General features: G+C 34.3%; 1 protein-coding gene across 1 annotated transcript in view; it reads right to left on the bottom strand.

Moving 5' to 3' along the window:
- The window catches only part of LOC145665865 (uncharacterized), a 124911-nt gene that overhangs the window by 4722 nt on the left and 98881 nt on the right, over window positions 1–21308 (bottom strand). The window contains exons 15-18 of the mRNA XM_081732978.1: window positions 12622–12907; window positions 10705–10761; window positions 6542–6653; window positions 4822–4922 (exon numbers count right to left, since the gene is read on the bottom strand). Coding sequence (XP_081589104.1) covers window positions 4822–4922; window positions 6542–6653; window positions 10705–10761; window positions 12622–12907 — 556 coding nt within the window. The remainder of the gene's footprint in view (window positions 1–4821; window positions 4923–6541; window positions 6654–10704; window positions 10762–12621; window positions 12908–21308) is intronic.

Below are 21308 nucleotides of genomic sequence, written 5' to 3'. Positions count from 1 at the left end.
ATAGGCGGAATTTCAATACAAATAATATTATGCACTTTAAAATGCTAATTAAAGATGAAAATTGGGAAGAAGTATTTTTGCACAATGACGTAAATGAAGCCTGGAGCGTTTTTCTTGATAACTTTAGTTACTATTTCAATGTAACTTTTCCCAAAAAGAGTGTTACTTTACGAACAAAAGCTTCCAAACAATGGTGTACTCAGGGTATTAAAATTTCCAGTCAAAAAATGAAAACACTAAACTTGTTAAGGAAGGAAGGAAATACTACTGAAGCATTCGAAAAATATTACAAGAAATATAAATATATATATAAACGTGTAATTATAGCAGCAAAACAAATGCATAACGAAACTATAGTACAGCATTCGTCTAATAAGACCAAAGCGTTGTGGTCATTAGTAAATAATGAACTAAAAATAAATGAAACAAGAGAAAATATTACTGAAATAAAACGCAATGATGAAGTAATTCATAACCCACAAATGATTTCAGACACATTCAATTCTTATTACACAAATTTAAGTAGAATATATGACAAACACAAAAATAGCAACCAATTTGGGAAAGTTAACATAAGAAATAATCTAAATTCAATGTATATATATCCTGTAAATGTGACCGACGTAATAAAAATTATCAACCAAATGAAAAATAAATGGTCAGCAGGCATTGATGAAGTACCTCCTGCGCTTATCAAAAAAGTTGTAAACAGTTCTCTAGCTGAAGCTTTATGCTATTTAATAAACCTTTCTTTCCAAACAGGAGTATTTCCTGATAAATTAAAAGTTACCAAAGTCAAACCAATTTATAAAAAGGGAGATAAAATGGATATCAGTAACTATAGACCAATTTCTCTTATTACAACATTTGCGAAAATATTAGAATTAGCAATGAACAAACAGATTACACTGTATTTACAAAGTACTGGAACAATTTCAAAATATCAACATGGATTTATTCAAGGAAAATCAACGGAAACCGCTATTTATCAATATCTGAATTACGTTAGCGAACTACTAGATAAAAGAAATAAGTGCATAGGATTGTTTTTAGACCTTACAAAAGCGTTTGACTTAGTGCCTCATAGAGAACTTTTATGTAAAATAGAGAAATGTGGAATAAGAGGAGTAATAAGAAACTGGTTTCGTTCATATTTGACAGATAGAATGCAGGTGGTAGAAATAACTAGAGTAGATGGGAGAAATTTAAAATTAACTACTTTCACATCTACAATGAATAAAATAAAATGCGGCGTACCACAAGGATCAATTCTTGGGCCATTACTGTTTTTGATATATATAAACGATCTCCCGGATAATTTAAACTTTGCAAAAGCCACATTATTCGCGGATGACACAAGTGTAGCAATAACAGGCGAAAACCAACAACGATTAAATACTAACATAGAAAACACCGTAAAACAGCTAACGAACTGGTTTGATCATAATAAGTTAATAGTAAATTCAGAAAAAAACCTTGTCAATAAGTTTTAAATTAACAAACAACAATCTAGATAAAGGAAGTATAAAAATAGGAGAAAACGAAATAAAACAAGTTAGTTTTGTAAAATTTTTAGGTGTACATATATCAGCAGATTTAAAATGGGATTATCATATAGAAAAAATTGCGAATAGGTTAAGAAAAATGTGTTTTGCCGTACAAACCATCAAAAATACTATAAACCGAAATACAGCAAAAATATTATATTACTGCTCATTTGAATCTATATTAAGATATGGATTAATATTTTGGGGAAATACTGTAAAAAGTAGAGATATTTTTGTTCTTCAAAAAAGAGTTGTACGAATCCTAGCTGGTGTAGGACCCCGAGAGTCTTGTAGGAAATATTTTAAAGAACTAGCTATACTACCTTTACCATGTTTGTATATATATTGCTTAATAGAATTTGTAAGATCCAACATAAATGAGTACATAACAAACGGTGACATGCATGGATACAACACAAGAAATAAGACTAATTTTCATCCACCAAACCATAGAACAGCAATGTACGAAAAGGGAGTAAAATATGCTGCTATTATGCTATACAATAAGTTACCAAAGAAATTAAAGGTAATCAAGTCTAATGTTACATTCAAAAGAAAATTAAAAGAATACCTATTGTCACATTGCTTCTATACAATAGATGAATATAATCAATTAGTCACAATGTAAATAGTAGTAGCAAAGTAACAAGATAGGTTCATTTATGTATAAGGTATGCTGTAGTATTTGTATAATGATATTTCAAATTACTGTAATGTATAAAAGTATGAATTATGTTTAACAAATGTGTCTAATATATATGTACTGCATCAATTAACCATGACGAATCCCATGTACTATCGGAAAATTATTTCCAAGTTTGTACAGAATGGAGGATAAATAAAATGAAATGAAATGAAATGAAATTGAATTGAGAACAAAACAACTCACAAAGCCCATCCATTAAGTCTGATAGCTACACCGCCCCACTAGAAACACGCCAAGGTTCGTTTAATTTCGTGCATTCGTTCTGTATGATTAGCCTGTGAAATGGAGTGAAGTTTGCCTTCTATGGCAACGCATTATGAACTTTGAATTTTTAGTAGCGGAAACGGTGAATCGTGTTGAAACATCATTGTTTAGTTATTTATTTCATTTTCTGCGTTAGGAAACTCTGGGTTCATAGCTCTCCGTTCGTAACATATATTAGTATTTGCTCTACACGCGGAGTAAATTTTATTCTTATACAATGAATTATTATAGGATAGGTAATTAGAGAACAGTAATTTAAGATAATTTTTAAACTACAAATTTGGCATTTGTTTGACAGAATTTGGTACTACATAGTTGTGGTGTAATGAGTTTTGAGATTTGTTAACCGGAAATTCTGTATATGAAGTATTGATGGTTCTAGTGTTGTATCGCTAGGTCGGAATTTAATAGAAAATTTCGTTTATTCACATATATGAATGATGATGTTTCGACAAGCTATTTACACGATAATGGTAATATTCTTAGTTTCTGGTAAAGTGATCTACTGGATATATGAAATACGGGATAAAAATTGAAATTTGTATCGCAATTTGCTATATAAAATATAAATTGTAAAAAAAACACTAATATATATATATGGTGTTTCAAAACAACACCGACAACGTTTGCTAGTTGATTCCTGACACGAATATTAGACAAAACGTACAGACCAACCTGGGTACACAAATGCTTCCTTTCGGAGTTGAGGCTGCCGAAAATATATATAAAAAAAATTTAAAAAATGAAATTTAAAGGTCCATAGCTCCAATACTAAGAGACCAACCTGGGTACACAAATGCTTCCTTTCGGAGTTGAGGCTGCCGAAAATATATATTAAAAAAATTTAAAAAATGAAATTTAAAGGTCCATAGCTCCAATACTGAGAGACCAACCTGGGTACACAAATGCTTCCTTTCGGAGTTGAGGCTGCCGAAAATATATATTAAAAAATTTAAAAAATGAAATTTAAAGGTCCATAGCTCCAATACTAAGAGACCAACCTGGGTACACAAATGCTTCCTTTCGGAGTTGAGGCTGCCGAAAATATATATATAAAAAAAAATTAAAAAATGAAATTTAAAGGTCCATAGCTCCAATACTAAGAGATCAACCTGGGTACACAAATGCTTCCTTTCGGAGTTGAGGCTGCCGAAATATATATTAAAAAAATTTAAAAAATGAAATTTAAAGGTCCATAGCTCCAATACTAAGAGATCAACCTGGGTACACAAATGCTTCCTTTCGGAGTTGAGGCTGCCGAAATATATATTTAAAAAATTTAAAAAATGAAATTTAAAGGTCCATAGCTCCAATACTAAGAGACCAACCTGGGTACACAAATGCTTCCTTTCGAAGTTGAGGCTGCCGAAAATATATATAAAAAAATTTAAAAAATGAAATTTAAAGGTCCAAAGCTCCAATACTAAGAGAGCAACCTGGGTACACAAATGCTTCCTTTCGGAGTTGAGGCTGCCGAAAATATATATTAAAAAAATTTAAAAAATGAAATTTAAAGGTCCATAGCTCCAATACTGAGAGACCAACCTGGGTACACAAATGCTTCCTTTCGGAGTTGAGGCTGCCGAAAATATATATAAAAAAATTAAAAAAATGAAATTTAAAGGTCCATAGCTCCAATACTAAGAGACCAACCTGGGTACACATGCTTCCTTTCGGAGTTGAGGCTGCCGAAAATATATATAAAAAAATTTAAAAAATGAAATTTAAAGATCCATAGCTCCAATACTAAGAGACCAACCTTAGTCAGGTCAAGACTTCACTTAGGAATTACTGTACGCCCTATAAAAATATCCAAGTTTCACAAACGTGTGGTACTTCCGCAACAATTTTTATAGAGGTAGTTGGTGAGTACTTCAAATTATGTGCCCGTAACCAAACTCCCTCTATAAACATTGTTGCGTGAGTACCTTAGGATTCTGAAACATACCGCACATATTAGTTCCTAAATAAAATCTTGACCCGACTACGGTAGGTCTCATAGTTTTGGAGCTATGGACCTTTAACCCTAGGAACACCAAGGTATTTTGGCTTCCATTAAAAACTAATGGCTGTGAGCCTCAGAGCCCCCCCCCCCCTTCCCTGGTGTTCCTAGGGTTAAAGTTCATTTTATTTATGTTCTCGGCAGCTAATAACTCCGAAAGCAAGCATTTGTTTACCAAGGTTGATCTATACTTTTTGTTTTATTTTGGTGTCAAGGATCACCTTTCAAACGTCGGTGTTATTTTGATATATATAATAGAAAAAACTAGATTGTAAAAACGTAATATTATATAAATGCTGTACCTGTAACATCAATCATTCCTCTCACAACTCTCAACTGAGTTCTCATTCGCCCCAAAACAAAAATCATCCGGCCTATGATAATGTCAGTGTTTTTGGTTCGTCTGAAAAGAAAAGAATATAAAATTTTCAACTTCCAAATATAATCTGTACACATTAATGTGTAACATATAAATACTGTTATACAGTAAAACCGGTACAGTATTCTGCCTTACAAATTACATTGAACAATACAACTTAAATACGGAAAAGCACGGATAATCACTTCAATGTCCTTAAGTTTGTAACTTCAATATTTTATTTATACGTACCACAGTTCCTAATTTATTGTTTTCTGCCATTCAATGCATATCATATATTAAATGAAACACTAAAAATATAACATTTTAAAAGTCACTATGGAATCCTTTGGAATATTATTGAATCGCATAGATAGATTTTGTGGACACAAGAGGGTTCATTCAGAAATCAAGTGTAACATACACGTTTGCTCGATTAAGAATAATAGGGGCAAACTCGACGAGAAAACGAACAGGGAGACCAAAATGTACAGCAAGGGGGGAAGATAAGCACATTGTAGTGACAAGCAAACGCAATAGACGACTTCCGGTTACTGTAATCACGGAAGAGTTGAATAAAACCAAACAAGCTCCGATATAAGTGGACGCAGTCAAGAGGCGACTACGTAGTGTTGGTCTAAACGGCCGCATCGCTTGTCGAATACCTTTATAGTGGGATGTAAATAAACAAATCCTCTTAATGCGCAAAAGAATATAAATGGTGGATATTCGATCAATGAAAAAAGGTGTTTTGGACGGATGAATCGAAGTTTGAGTTAATTTGGAACGAGAAGACGTAAGTATGTCCGACGAATGGTTGGCGAACGTGTAAGTGATAATTGTCTGAGTTACTTAGTAAAACACGGTGGCGGTAGTGTGATGATTTGGGCTGGTTTCGGAGGAGGAAATATTGGTGATTCAAGTCAACAATGGATTAAAAAAACGTATCATAGTATTTTAGTACATCATGCGGAGTCATCTGGTATTCGCAATATTGGCAAAAGGTTTGTCTTTCAAGAAGGCAATGACCCAAAGCACATGTCGAAATTGTGTTTCAATTATTTAAAAAGTAAAGAGCAGCAAAAGGTCCTGATAATCATGACATGGCCTCCACAATCCCCGGCTTTGAATCCGATAGAGAAACTATGGGATGAGTTAAACAGAAAAGCACACATAAAGGCTCCAACTGATGTCAAAAGGCTCTGGGAATGACTGGAAGATGCAAGGAGAAATATAAACTGTGAAACCCTCGACAACTTGGTATCTAGAATTCCAGCTCTATGCAAGGCTGTCATAAGTGCTCACGGAGGTCACATCGACGAGAGCACAACCTAAATAAAACTTATATCTATATCTGGGTTTTCCTCATAGTTCGTGTTTCTCATATAGTAAACTATTGTTTCGAAATGTGTAAGAAATAAATTTGTGCATTATGTACTCATATTTTGTGTTTTATTGATTTTTTAACGACTTTTCAAGGACTCCGTGAGCAGAAATTCAAGGAACAGTAAATCATTAAACGCAGACTCCTCGGCTGTGGATCTTCGTTTCATCCATATTTGAACGAAAACACTTGATCGATTTCCGAAAAATGTTCTAAAAAAAATAAATAAATAAATAAATAAAATAAAATAAAATAAATAAACTTCCTGAAAGAGACTTACTTTGCGATGTTGATATACGAAATTTCAATTCTCTTTTCGGTGCAGCTAAGAAGACATTGTGATGTACCGTCGTCTTCACTTCCGGGAATGGTTTCATTCTCCTTTCCCTCGCCTGAAAGAAGTCAAAATCATCGGATTTGAGAAAGAGAAAAAACGCAAATACACTTACGGTGATATTATCTATCTTTTAGTAATTTACTTACGAAAGTAACGCCTCTTCTTAATACCACCAATCTTCATGCTTTACGAACTGCTTATTTTGCATTTTTAAAAGTATAATAGCATATGGTATAATGCTTTTGGGTACTAACAATTATGTAAATGATGTGTTCTTATTACTTAAAAAAAAACTGTTTAGAGTAATTAGATAGGTTCAGCAATAAGCATTGTAAATTACTGTTTGATAAAAATTAAAATTATTAAAATAGGCGCATGAGAGGATGATTCAAATTAACAAAAAATTGGCTTCTTACCAATGAATCCTCCCTTGGAAAGCCTAAATATTTTTCATACGTTTCGGAACACCACGCTGGTTCCTTCTTCAATGGCAAGGTAACAAGGATTAAAACGGATAGGAAATAAAAGGGTGTAAAACAAGGAATACATACCACTAAACAAATAACTGTGTTTATACTGCGTTCCGTTTGGCCTATATGAGTAGTCATATTCGCATTGAATGCGGTAAATGCCTGACTTATTTAGTGTATCAACAAAATAACTTTTAAATCCGGTGAGATGTTTTTGTAGACTTTTTGGTGGGATACTAGAAGCAGATGCGTTTGCAAGAATACGTTACATTTTTGTCGATAATTGTAGAAAGAAAGGAATATTAACACTCGAATTAAAGAATATATTAGACAATGAAAAAAAGGCTCAAGAAGAGGGCATGTTGGGATTGGCGATTCATTTAAAACAACATAAACATAATATAAAACAAGTTAATGTAATAGGTTCAGCAAAAATAAAGAAACAAGAGAGATTAAAGAATCATTCTTTATTCATAAATACAAACCTGCTTTAAATCTGGATACTGGCAATATTGATAGAATTTGATTATCTACCTTTGATGCATATTTTGTATCTGGCATAGAGACCGCGCTTCTTTTGATTTAGTTTACTCTTCTTGCGCTTTCCTCTGCTCGTGACATTTCAGGATCCATTCTTTACGTTTCATTTATTTATTTAGTCGTATGTATTCCTTGTTTTACACCTTTTATTTCCTATCCGTCTTTATCCTTGTTATCTTGCCACTGAAGAAGGAACCAACGTGGCGTTCCGAAACGTATGAAAAATATTTAGGCTTTCCAAGGGAGGATTCATTGGTAAGCCAATTTTTTGTTAATACTGTTTGATAAGTTCAGCTCTGTAATTGTATGTAACATGTTACCAACCTACATACATTATTTGCCTATGGGTAAAGTTAAAGCCAAATATTAAGTACGAGGCGTGTCCCGAAAGTAAATAGTTTATTTTAAATACTAAAACAGTTTTGTTCAAACCAAATTTATTTTCACATGAAACAGCACACCTTAAATTATTTGTCGACATAGTTTCCACCAATGTTCAAACACTTGTCAGAGCGGATTACCAACTTGTCCAAAACGTCCTCAACGAAACATCCCGCCAGTGTACGGCAAGTACGCACCGTTTTGTTTGAAGGCCATCGCATCGCTAGTATCGGCGCTCCGCGCATGCGCGTTAGTTTCACTGGTTCATTCCTCTCTACTGACGCCAGTACGGTTGGTTGTCGTGAGTGTACTGTGTCCTGTGATCGTTTACAATGTTTAAAGCAATTGCTAAACCCACCGACTGTGAGATTCGTTCTGTTATCCGGTTTTTGAATACAAGAAACGTTAAGCCGGCCGAAATTGTTTCTCAAATTGTAAAGGCTTACGGTGAAAATGTAATGAGTGATGGCATGGTGTGAAAGTGGGAAAGGGAGTGCAATGAAGAGCGGACAAATGTCCATGACGAACCACGAAGTGGGTGGCATTCTGTTGTGATTGATGAGTTGGTGAGAAAAGTAGACGAGAGATGGTGCTCAATGACAATGCTTTCAGATGAGTTTTCTCAAGTTTCGAGAACGTTTAGCATGAGATTGTTACAGACCGCTTAGGTTATCGCAACCTGTGTTCCCGCTGGACTCCGAAAATGCTCAAAGACGTCCACAAAACCAAACGATTTGGCAGTGCTTTGACATTTCTTACCCGTTATAGTAAGGAAAGAGAGGACTTTTTAAACCAAATTGTGACTGGTGACGAAACGTAGGTCACCTCAGAATCGAAACAACATTCAATGGAATGGCGGCACACAGGATTTCCCACAAAGCAAAAGTTCAAAACGACAATGTCAGCATAAAAACTCATGTGTATAGTGTTTTGGGACAGGAAAGAGATTTTGCTGGTTGACTTCGTACCCAAGAAGAAACCGTCAATCCGGAACGATATTGTGAGACTCTGAGAAAACCTCGGTGTGCAATCCAAAACGAAAGAAGAGGGATGCTTAGTAAAGGAGTTGTGTTGCTCCATGACATTGCTTGTCCCCATACTGCAAGTGTCACCCAATCGTTAATTCTACAGGTCGGTTCGGAGGTTTGACCATCCGCCATACAGCTCCGACTTGGCGCCGTCTAACTACTACTTGTTCCTGCACTTGAAGCGCAAGCTCGTCGGTAAGCGCTTTGAAAGTGACGACGACGCAAAAAAAAAAAAAAAAAAAAAAAACTGTGGAGTTATGGTTGTCTTCACTGACGGGATGTTTCTGTGAGGAAGGTTTGAAGAAGTTGATCATCCGCTAGACAAGTGTTAGAACATTGGTGGAAACTATGTCGAAAAATAATTTAAGGTGTGTTCTTTCATGTAAAAATAAATTTGGGTGATCAAACCTGTTTTAGTATTTTATTTTTTCAAAACGGTACTTACATTCCGGACACGCCTCGCATATAATGGTCTGGTGTCAATGCCTATTTACAACATTAATGCAGGGTTCCTACTGATCAGGGAAGTCAGCGAAAACTCAGGAAAAATGGTGCAGGTCAGTGAAACTCAGGGAAAAAGGCTGAAAATCAGAGAAATTCAGGGAAAATGCTGGAATTCAGGAAAGGTCAGGGAAATTTTATAAAATATATTTTTTTCTAACATTAATTGTACACCAATTTTAGCTTAATAATCAAAATATGGGACGTTGCTCACATTTTTATGGGAGATAAGTCGAATGTACGTATGAGAAATTGCTTACTATTTTTTTCTATAAAATAGTTGTTCTCATATATAAGTATACATAGTTATTTATTCCTTATTTATATGACAACGTCATCCGACACCTGTCATCAAAGCCAGGGAATTTCCTGCCAAAGGTTAGGGAGAAGTCTGGGAAATAGATTTTTCCAGATCAGTAGGAACCCTGTAATTAATTCGTTGAATCTCAAAACTTATGTGCTTATTGGTGATACTATAGAATATAAATTTTATTTTCAGTAAGTACATATAATGTGTGGTAAGGGTACATGTACATGTAATGTATGGTAATTTATAAATCATGTACGTATATATATATTCCAATTGACGTGTATTGCGTAATTATAGGCTTAACAACAATTAAAATATTTTATTCTATTCTTGTTCTTCCGCTTGACAGCTCCAGTAGCAAAGATGGCGACACCTAAACAGAAAGCTTTCTGTGTTCTGTAGTTTGATAAATATGGATCTGTCGGTGGATGTGGTACGTGACTAAAGGCGATCTCATTACACATTCTATGTGTGAATCATTATTGTAAATTCGATATTCTTTTATGTGCATATTCTATTTTAAGGTACATCAATGGTTATCAGAAGACACTTTAAACTTAAAAAAAGAAGACTGCAAGAGTAACTAGAAATAGGTCAAAGTGTGCAAATTGCAAGTGATTACCTGTATGTGTGGAGTTAAAAGAAGTGCTACCATATTCATTTTTCCTGTTTCTATTTGTCACGAAAGTGCATTATTTTCCCAGAGGGAACCCACTTTCGAATATACACTACAACTACACTTATTTTTGAGCTAAAAATCTTATTTAAAAATATTTAAAATTCTAAACTTGCAAGATTTAATTTGATAAAGAGTTACATCCAAATTTGAGAACGTCATGCTTAGATTCTGTGATTCACTATGTTTTTTTAACGTACCTAGAAGAATCTTTATACAGTTCTTCTCTTTTTCTGTTTCGCAAAGTCGTTGATTCCCTACGATATAAAAAAATAGAGAATGTATATTAAAAAGATAATATTTCAGTAAATGAAGTTATATATACACAGTTGTATCCTAACTATATAAAAATTTGTATCAAACTATATCAACTGGCATAAAATAACGGGTAGTTCCGGTTGAGACGGGGAGTTGAAATTTGGCATGATTGTAGCTTTTAGGGACTAACCACAGAAAAATTGCAAAAAGTGAATATTTTTACATTTTAGGGGGTCTAAAGGGGGGATAAAGAAATTCCCCAAGCTATTTGAATGGACCTTTTTTTGGACTTATAGTCTCATGTTTTAGGTACTTCGAATTGGAATAATAACTTGAAATTCGGTATGCTTGTATGCTTTCTATAGGATTATTTAACAAAATTACTTAAAAATTCCAACTTTAATGGAGTTTTATAGGCAATTGAAAAATCTTTCCCTATGTTATTTATATGGGACAACTTCTACACCACAAAATTATTGGGCACTTCCTATAGGGCTACAATGATGAAATTTGACATGATTGTAGCTTTCCACAGGACTAATCCACAGAAAAAATTTCCAAAAGTGAATATTTTTAATTTCTAGGGGGTCTAAAGGAGGGATGAAGAAATTCCCATATTATTTAAATGTACTTTTTTCTGGACCTATAATCCCATATTTTAGGTACTTGGAATTGGAATAAAAAATTGAAATTCCGTATGCTCCTACGTTTCCATTAGTGTTACCTAAGTGAATCACCAAAAGTTAAAGTTTCCAACTTTAGAGTGTCCTATGGGGAACTTAAAAATGTTTTCCATGTTATTCATATAGGACATCTTCTACACCCCAAAATGTCTATGCACTTCCAGCAGGATTAGAATGATGAAATTTGGCATGATTGTAGCCTTCGGGGATTAACCCACAGGAAAATTTCCAAAAGTGAATATTTTTAGTTTTTAAGGGGTCTAAAGGGGGGATGAAAAATCCCCATGTTATTTAAACGAGCTTTTTTGAGATACAAAATCTTATCTTTTAGATAATTGAAATAGGAAAAGAAACTTGAAATTCCGTAGAATTGTGGGTTTAGGAGGTACGAAGCCGTAGGCCGAGCAAACGCTGGGTCTGGGGACGGAGCCTCCAGCTAGTTGAAGGCCAATACAATTACAAAAGTTAATTTCGATAATTAAATCGTTATCCCACTTCAACAATTTGATAGTGAAGTGAATATTTTGTGCATCCAGTTGAAGTTTATAAACACAACTGTTTTTCTTTGAAATAACACAGAATCAATTAGGAGAAAAAATTTGATACGACATAAATTAGAACTTAAACAATATTTCGAATGATAATAAAAAGATACTTGAACGTAAGATGAAAGTTTATTTGTTGTTATAACTAGTACTAATGAATATTTTATTTTAAATCGAAAACATTAGAAAAATGGAAGAAGTAAAAAACAAATCCATTAGGATATATTGCGAAAGAAATTTTACAACGGTAGTATAAATGTGTAAAAAAAATGTGTTTTGAAGAAATAAAATAAAAGTAGTGCAAACTCAATGCGAAAATGGTACTCGAAAGTAATTCGTACATTACTTGTCACATGTATTATTTTAAGTTGTTTGACTATTTAAATTAGCCAATTGTAAAATGCAAAGGCGGCAAAAGGAACTATGGCCTCACTACTAACTAAATGAAATAAGTTAGAAGTTAAAACAATTACATCACACTACCCGTGACATGCTGGGTAGTGATATACAGTAGGAAATACACACAAAAAAGTATTCTCCCATATTGCACACTAAGAAAGGAGGAGAAAAACTATCCGTTAAGAAGAAAATAAAACTCATATTAACTGAAATTAAAGGCAAATCACTTTACCAACTGTAAAGCCGATAATTTTGTCGGTGCAATTGCAGAATTTCATTTTCCACTCTGCCTTCTTTTGCGTCACACACGCTGAGTAGCTGTAGTGCTTGAAGGCCCACAATCCCTTATTCTCGTCAGAGAATTTGCATTGTCTTGATTTGATGGGAATGGTATGCACGTCTTCATCTGCTGCTTCATCACTGACTGTGTATATGAGAGTCATCGACTCAAAGTCAACGCGAGTGTCTGTTATGTCTCCTGTGTCCAGTGGAACCTCCTCGTTTGTCATGATAGTGAGCTGCAACAAAGAAAGAAAGAAAAAATATTTTCCTTTGGAACAATGTCATATTTTTCAAACTATTATATTATACAGGGTGTTTCAAAACAACACCCACAATGTGTGCGAGGTGATTCCTGACACCAAGATAAGACAAAAAGTATATACCAACCTGGGTGCACAAATACTTCGGAGTTTAGACTGCCGAAAACATGAAAAAAAAAGTACTTTATAGGTCCGTGGATCCATGGAAAATACATGTTTCAGAATCTAAGGTACTCACGCAACATTTTTTATAGAGGGAGTTTGGATACGGGCAGATAATTTGAAGTACTCACCAACTATTTCTGTAAAAATTGTTGCGGAAGTACCACAAAATTCTGAAACTTGGATATTTGGATAGGACACATACTAGTTCCTATATGAAGTCTTGACCTTACTACGGTAGACCCCATAGTTTTGGAGCTATGGACCTTCAAAGTTCAATTTTTCATGTTTTCGGTAGCCTATAACTCCGAAAGGAAGTATCTGTGCACGCAGGTTGGTCTATACTTTTTGTCTTATCTTGGTATCAGGAATCACCTCCCAAACGTTGTCGGTGTTGTTTTGAAACACCTTGTATTTCATTAATCAGTTTTAAAGCATGTAAATGATGCTCGATATGGAGCTGTTACAATTAGATAGGGCAACTGTCCCAATAATTGACAGTATAAGAGCAGTATTTGACAAATTACATGTTTTTTTACCCTTCAAATGAGTCCAACTTACTTAACTCTCGTGCAGGTACGAAGGCATCCTTCCTTCATCCATACACACCACCGGAAAAAATATAGACTGATAATTATTTTTAAATATATATATACGAAAAGTTGTTTATTGTACCAGTAATTGACAGTGTGATTTGACAGAATAACCAGTAATTGACACATCGTGACCCAGTAATTGACATCTCTTAATATCTTATTTCGAATGAACTACATAATTTTCTACCACCTTACCAAGCTGATTTATAACAGTTTTGAGATATTATTTTTGCATACAACGGATGTTAATACTAAAATAATGCAAATATTCATAGCATAAGTCTTGTTTCCAGTTGACACATGACAAGAAAATTAAATATTAATAATTGTATAATTGAGAAGTAAAATATTTTCTAATACTATCTGTGAAATATTGTCTTATTATAAATGTCCTCGGTCCAGGGTTGGCAAAAACCATGGTTTTTATTTAAAAAAAAAAAACTAAAAAAACGTTTTTTTTTTTTTTTTTTTGGTTTAAACCAGGTTTATATGGTTTAAATGATTTGCTCTATATATTCATATCATATATGGACAGAAATAAGTTTGTTTCGCCTTGATGTTATTATGCAACAACCGGGTTATGCTGGAAGGGGTCACATAAGCTTAAAGCGGAATAAAAACCGCTTCTCGAGTTACATCCGAGAGAAATTGTCCTCCATTTGAACTCAGAACCAGGACTAATTGGCCACAAATGCGATACGTCTGCCGACTCACTCACGAAGGAATCCTGATAAAAAAAAATACGTTGTACTGATCTTTACATGCTTCTTAATATAACTGTCAAGAGTCATTTCAAAAGGACAAAAAGATAAACAGTTGCACAAGTGAAACCATTACACAGAATTACATATGAACAATTTCAATGTACTACGGAGTACAGAAGAACTAATTTAGTTCAAGTTAGTTAACAACGACTTTTATTGGTCCAAATTAAAGAAATACACCGACTTAATCTGCATATCAATAAGAAAAGTGAATAAAGATACGAATTATTTGAGTCCACTTTGGCTCAGACTCATTTATACATAGATAGATACCAAAGATACTTATTTCACTAAATGCCTCTCGTGGGGTCTGTATGTACCCCTCCCCCACACACAAAGTACGGCATTTTCGATGTATTTTATCAATAGTAAACATTGAAACGAAACAATATTTAGAATTTTTCTTCGATTGCAATTACATGACAATAATAACAAGTACAAAAAAATCACAAAATAAACATTTATAAACTTGTAAAAAAAAAAAAAAAGTTGTTTTTGTAGTATAATCTTTTTGAGTAACGAATGGGGAATTTAGGTCTGAATATAATACGAATAATATACGGGAGTGAAACGTGATAACCCACAAATGTGTGTTCATCAAGATTTTACAAACACACACACTTTTACGAACAGTTTTTGTTTTTTTGGTTTAAACCAGTTGGTTTTTTTGAAAAAACCAGCTGGTTTAAACCTTGGTTTAAACCAGCCAACCCTGCCTCGGTCCTAATGTAACAGCATCGCATAACACAAGAATTAATGGCCTAATGATGGCGGAAAACCTTTATGATAGTTTCATCTGTCGGTATGAGATTTTGATCTTGCGCATAACGACATTATCCAATTAGAGAAAGCGATCCGTAAAATATGAATTTTATGTCCACCTTTATCAATATCAGTGACTTTTAGCCACTCAAATTTGTCTTCCGTCACTTCTCTAAGAAATTTGACGAACCCTGCCTTTATCAATAGCAGTAATGCAACCGATATAAAACTGTTCATCATAATAAAGACTTTTTTTTTTTTTTTAATTTTACACATTGATAGTTGATGTGATGTGGTTGGAATGTCACTGTTCATTCCCAGACTCTCTTACGTGGTGGCTCAGTGGTAGAGCGTTAACCTCCGGGCTTGGGGTCCCTGGTTCAATCCCAACTCACATCGTGTGGACTTTGTGGTGGACAAACACCGTGCTCCTGGGTTTTCTTGGAGTTCTCTCGTTTCCTCCCACTTTCTTCATTCCACTATTTCACTCATTTCTCTTCATCACCGTCTCCTTTAGCCTAACCGGCATAACAGCGGGACGTAAAACTTAAAGATTTCATTTAAAGAAGAGTTAGTTTTTTCACCACCTGACGGAATCTGAAGGGACGAATTTGACGGTATTTCTAACACTTGTGCTACTTCTGTTTTCTCATTTTCCTCTGGGCTATCACCAATATCTAGGGAAGACTGCCCTCTCGCTTGTAGGTGTGGCCAGTTTGTAGCTGCGTTGCATTCATATGATCACTAGCTAAAGATGCACTCTGAGTGGACATTATACCTATTAGAAGTGATTTTACTTTGCTCCATAGATGTGATTTCACTTGTAAAGAAACAAAGCAGAATCTTTCCTTAGCTTCATCAATGTAAAGCATTCACAGTGTCCATAAATATATGTTATTTCCCTTTTTCTTAACTAATCGGCTACTGTAGGCTACTCTACCAGTGGCAACGTGCCAAGTAAGAATACTGTAGATTAAGGGAAGACACTTGAACGTCACTTAAAGTCATATTGAACGCTCAGAAAGACAAAGAAAAATAAGGGAAAAGGCCTAGGTCCACTTAACTCCGCATCAAGGGGATATTTACCACTTCAAGAAATTATTTTTAAAAAGCGAGGTCGGTTCTCTGTTAATCACAAAGGTGTCAACCCAGGACCTTTCGAATGATGATAAATCACAATAATAACAAAGTTGTGTAAATTGTACAATTTTTCTGCAGTAACCTAGTAATTGACACCCCCTGTCAACTACTGGAATTTTATAAGAAATAATGTTTTTAACTCTACCAGTAAACTTAACTGCACTGAAATACATGGTATACAAATTTCTACTGATATTCATTGAGCTTAGACATATCACCAGTAATTGACAGGGGTGTCAATTACTGGTGATTGCAGCTAACCTGTGACCAATAATTGACATCCCCCCTGAAAACTCGGTTTAACTTTCAGGAAGCTAAAATTTTTGGTTTAGTCTGATCTATTAGTCCTTCAGTTACATTAAAAGATCTTTAACTCGTCAGTCTTTATTATGGTCTATTTGATATGAGCCGGAAACAAAAACAACTTTCCTTAAGCGTAACCGTTACTACAAGGCTGAAAAAACGGTTGACTTCTCACTGTCCATCGATGTTCTGCTTCCTTTGGAGTACTACCACCTACTGACAAATATTAACAGTAGTGTAGGATTAACAACATCACAAAAGAATAACAGGTGGCAGCATTTGCTGGTATCTAGTCCCGCAGTCTTGTTGCGGCGAAAAAAAGACGACAGTGTCAATTACTGGTACACTGTCAATTATTGGGACAGTTACCCTAATGCAAAACAACAGTCACTTGTGCTGAGGACGGGTTTCTTAACAGTCCTAGAAGTAACAACTTGCATTTGGAGAAATATTCATTGACGTGTGCAAGTGAATATCTGTGCAATGAAACCACAATAGTACCACAAGTTCTTTGTTCATGCTGTATCTTAATATCCTAATTCTAATTCTGTAATTGTATTCTAATCCTAATTCTCAATTTATCCCTTCATTATAATTCCTTAGTTTTCATTATCCATACACCCTTTAGAAGTACAAGGGGAAGGAACTGGTTACCTTTCTTTTGTTCCAGTGGTTTAGTTCCTGCATATAGAAGGCTTCGTTAGGTAAACATTAGTGCCTTTTGGAAGTAATTGTGTATCATCTCTTTCACGTAGTAGGGGGTCTTGTTCTTGCTTTGCCAGTTGGGAGACGTTCATGAAAATGAAATGAAATCTTTCAATCATTCTACTTAACAGATTTCTGTAAGTCCTGAATTTTTAGAGTTCCTTAAGCTTTCGATTCTCCCCTGGAGTCTTGGTCATGGAGGTTAAAAACAGGAAGAAAAATGAATAGAAACATCAAGGAATAAAAAGGAACGGACTTATCATGGAAAGAGTTGTGTTGTACAAAAACACGTTGTCAAGTGCATTAGCGATCTCCAGATGAGATTAATGAGAACTCAAGTATGGCGGAGTCAATTTATGCGCCTTTCCTGTTCCTTGTTGGAAGGTTACCAACTCACGTTAATATTTTTATTGTCATGCCAAAGCTGTGAAAATTTTGTAATTAGCGCCTCCCATTTTTCACTCAACTATCCCTTGTCTAGATTTTTTTTTGTTTTTTTTTTAAATGAATAAATACATTTTCAAAAACCAGTCTCTCTACTAGCTCCAAATAAATTTTTTTGAATCTTCTACCCTGTATTACGTTTCTTTTAAATGCTTCGATAAACCTGACACCGAATTTTCCGCATTTGAATTTATAATATGCTAGTTTACTCGGATTTTTAGATTTCTTTTCGTCCATATAAAAAATGGATTGGGTTGCCAATTTTTCCCAGATTGACAACTGCATTAAATAGAATCTATACACAACAAGGTTTTCGTACAGCCTTAACCCCACCCCCCACCACCACCCAAAACTTTAGAAAAGAACATAACCCAATTTAAGAGTTATTGCACTAATCCCAAGAAAAAATTGGGTATTTACGAAATAAAAAGCAGTTATCAAGAAAGTTACTTAAGCAAAACGAAAAGAACGCTAAAAGTCTAACAAGGAACAGGAAAGACGCACAAAATTGACTCCGCCATATTTTAGTTCGCATTAACCTCATCTGAAGATCGCTGACGCACTTGACAACATGTTTTTTGTACAACACAGCTCTTCCCTTGATAAGTCGGTTCCTTTTTATTCCTTGATGTTTCAATTCATTTTCTTCCTGTTTTTAACTTCCGTGACCAAGACCCCAGGGGAGAGTCGAAAGTTTGGAACTCTAAAAATTCAGGAATGACAAAAATCTCTAAATAGAATGATAGTTAGAATTCCTGAGCGTGGTTTGGCAATGGCTGAAATCTTTCAGTTTAACGTCCCACGATTGTGCTCTTTAGGCTAAGGGAGACGATGATTAAGGCAAATGAATGATGATGGAAGACTTGGTGGAATGAGAATGTGAGAGAAAACGGCAGTACCCTGAGAAAACCTACGGACATGATGATGTTCACGATAACCTTACTTGGCAGGGGATCGAACCAGGTACCTCACGCACTCTACCACTGAGCCACCGTTTCTTCCCCAGTTGGGATACGGAAAATAACACTTCGCTTAAAATTAAATGATTGCTTACTTTTTGTAAATTAAAGTTTTAATTAAAATTATATTATTATCTTTCCGTCTCGCTGTGAAAGGTTGTACTTCTATAAGATCAATATGTTAATATAATCGTAATATAAATGATACAGTTTAGATCAGTGATGGTCAAACTACGGCATGAGAGCCAGATACAGCCCTCTGGAACTTTATATCCGGCCTGTGACGAATGAAAAGAAATATATGGTTAGTTCAAAAAGGTGATATTAGAAAAAGATTCACAGATGAGCATTTAACTCAAACTTCTGATAATCAGGCATCCCGGTTCGAACCAGTGTTACAAGAGTTTCGTAAAAGGTACTATTGTCATTCGTAATAAGTTATACTTTGACTTTAGCAACATCATTTTCGCATATTACTAAAATCGTTATATTGTTGCTGTTGACTTTACTGATTACAACATATTTACTGTATTAACTTTTATATGAAGATTATTATGAAATACATCTTTAACAACTTCAGCAATTTCTCTTACTCCTGTAACAATTGTACCTTTTCACATTTTTTTTGGGGGGGGGAGGGGTTTACAGTTTCATCTTGTGACTTTTCAAAATTATTCCAAAAGTACAATTTGTTGGTATAAATTATATTTTTCAGCTCATCAAAATAACTATACAATCTTTTAACATCTTTTCTTAAAGCAAAGAATTTTTCATACATGACTAAATTACCAGGTTTCTTAAATTTTACAAAATATTTCATATTTTTATTAATTAGTGTTTTTAACTCTTTGGCAATCCAAAGACTTTATATTTCGTCTTTTGTAACAATAGGTTTTCTCGGTACTTTTTCTTTCAGTATGTTTTCCAAACACTCATGCAATAAGTTAATACCGTACTGCTATTTACGTTTCCTGAAAGCCTATAATAATAATAATAATAATAATAATAATAATAATAATAATAATAATAATAATAATAATAATAATAATAATAATAATAATAATAATAATAAAGAGAAGGTATACCTAATAAACATCACAGCACCAAACACAAATTATCTGCAGAAACCATATAAATGAGAGAGAAAATAGGAAAATACGAGTAGCTAGCCCAAAACATAGGTTGAGAGAGAACAATAGAAGACCAAAAATGTGAACATAATACCAGTAATAAATTCGGATACCAAAGTGATCCAAAATGTTGAAAAAGGCACTTAAAATAATTAGAAGAGAAGAAAACGAACATAGAGAAGATACTAACTAACTAGCTCTATGGCCTATGGAATCCGGAGGTTCAATGCCGCGTTCACAAAAGCTCTCCACTGATTTCTATCCTTAGCTAACTGCATCCAGTTCCTACTTTGTATTCCTATCTCTGCGAGATCCATCTTAATATTGTCCCCCCATCTGCGCCTAGGTCTTCCTAATGATCGTTTTCCGATTGGTCTTCCAGTAAAGACTTTGAAAGCGTTTCTACTTTCTTCCATTCTAGCTACATGACGTGCCCACCTAAGCCTCCTAGACTTGACGACCCTAACAATGTTGGGTAAACCGTATAAATTAGGTAATTCCTCGTTATGAAGTTTCCGCCATTCCCCGTTCCCATTCCTCTTGGATCCGAATATTCTTCTTAGGATCTTGTTCTCAAATACTTTCAGTCTATGTTCTTCCCTCAGAGTAAGCGACCATGTTTCGCAACCATACAGAACAACAGGCATGATTATCGTTTTATATATTTTAAGCTTCAAATTCTTCGACAGAATTCGCGACGACAAGAGATTTTTCAACTGAATAATAACACGAATTCCCTGCTTTTAGTCGACATTTAATTTCCTCGTGAATATGATTTTCGTCTGTTAATATCGATCCTAGAGAAGATAGAGAAGATACAGAAGAGCGTAACACTGGACACATGCAGAATTGTAAGATATTCCTTGCAAAACCCAGAATAAAGGAAAATATACAATGAAACAGTATACTTAGATATACTTAGATGTTGCTACAAGCTCGCAACTAGAGGGGGGCTCTAGCCCCCTTAACTTTTCGTGGCCCCTCTAGACCTTAAGACAAAATGCTATTATTAATACAAAAAACACAATTTAGCTATGTGTAAGAGAATTTTAATGACTTGGCCCCCTAACATATTCATGGCCCCCACAAACCTCTGTGGCTGGTTGCGGGCCTGTGTCCCTATATTACCATATCGCCTGTTCAGAAAGAAATAGAACAAAATACATAATAATAATAATAATAATAATAATAATAATAATAATAATAATAATAATAATAATAATAATAATAATAATAATAATAATAATAATAATAAATATGATGTTTAAAATATACAACTAAACATTAGTACAATACTGGAATAAAATAATGAGAAGGGTTTGATTGTTTACTAATTGCGTTAAATGTATTTTATGATAATCCACATTTATTACTGCCAGCTAAACACTGAACACAGATTTGATTCTAATGAA

This window comes from Thermobia domestica, chromosome 12, assembly GCF_964235325.1.
Source record: "Thermobia domestica chromosome 12, izTheDome1.hap1.1, whole genome shotgun sequence".
Classification (NCBI taxonomy): Eukaryota; Metazoa; Arthropoda; class Insecta; order Zygentoma; family Lepismatidae; genus Thermobia; species Thermobia domestica.
Note: the sequence above shows the minus strand (reverse complement) of the source record. Positions and strands in the feature narration are given on the sequence as shown.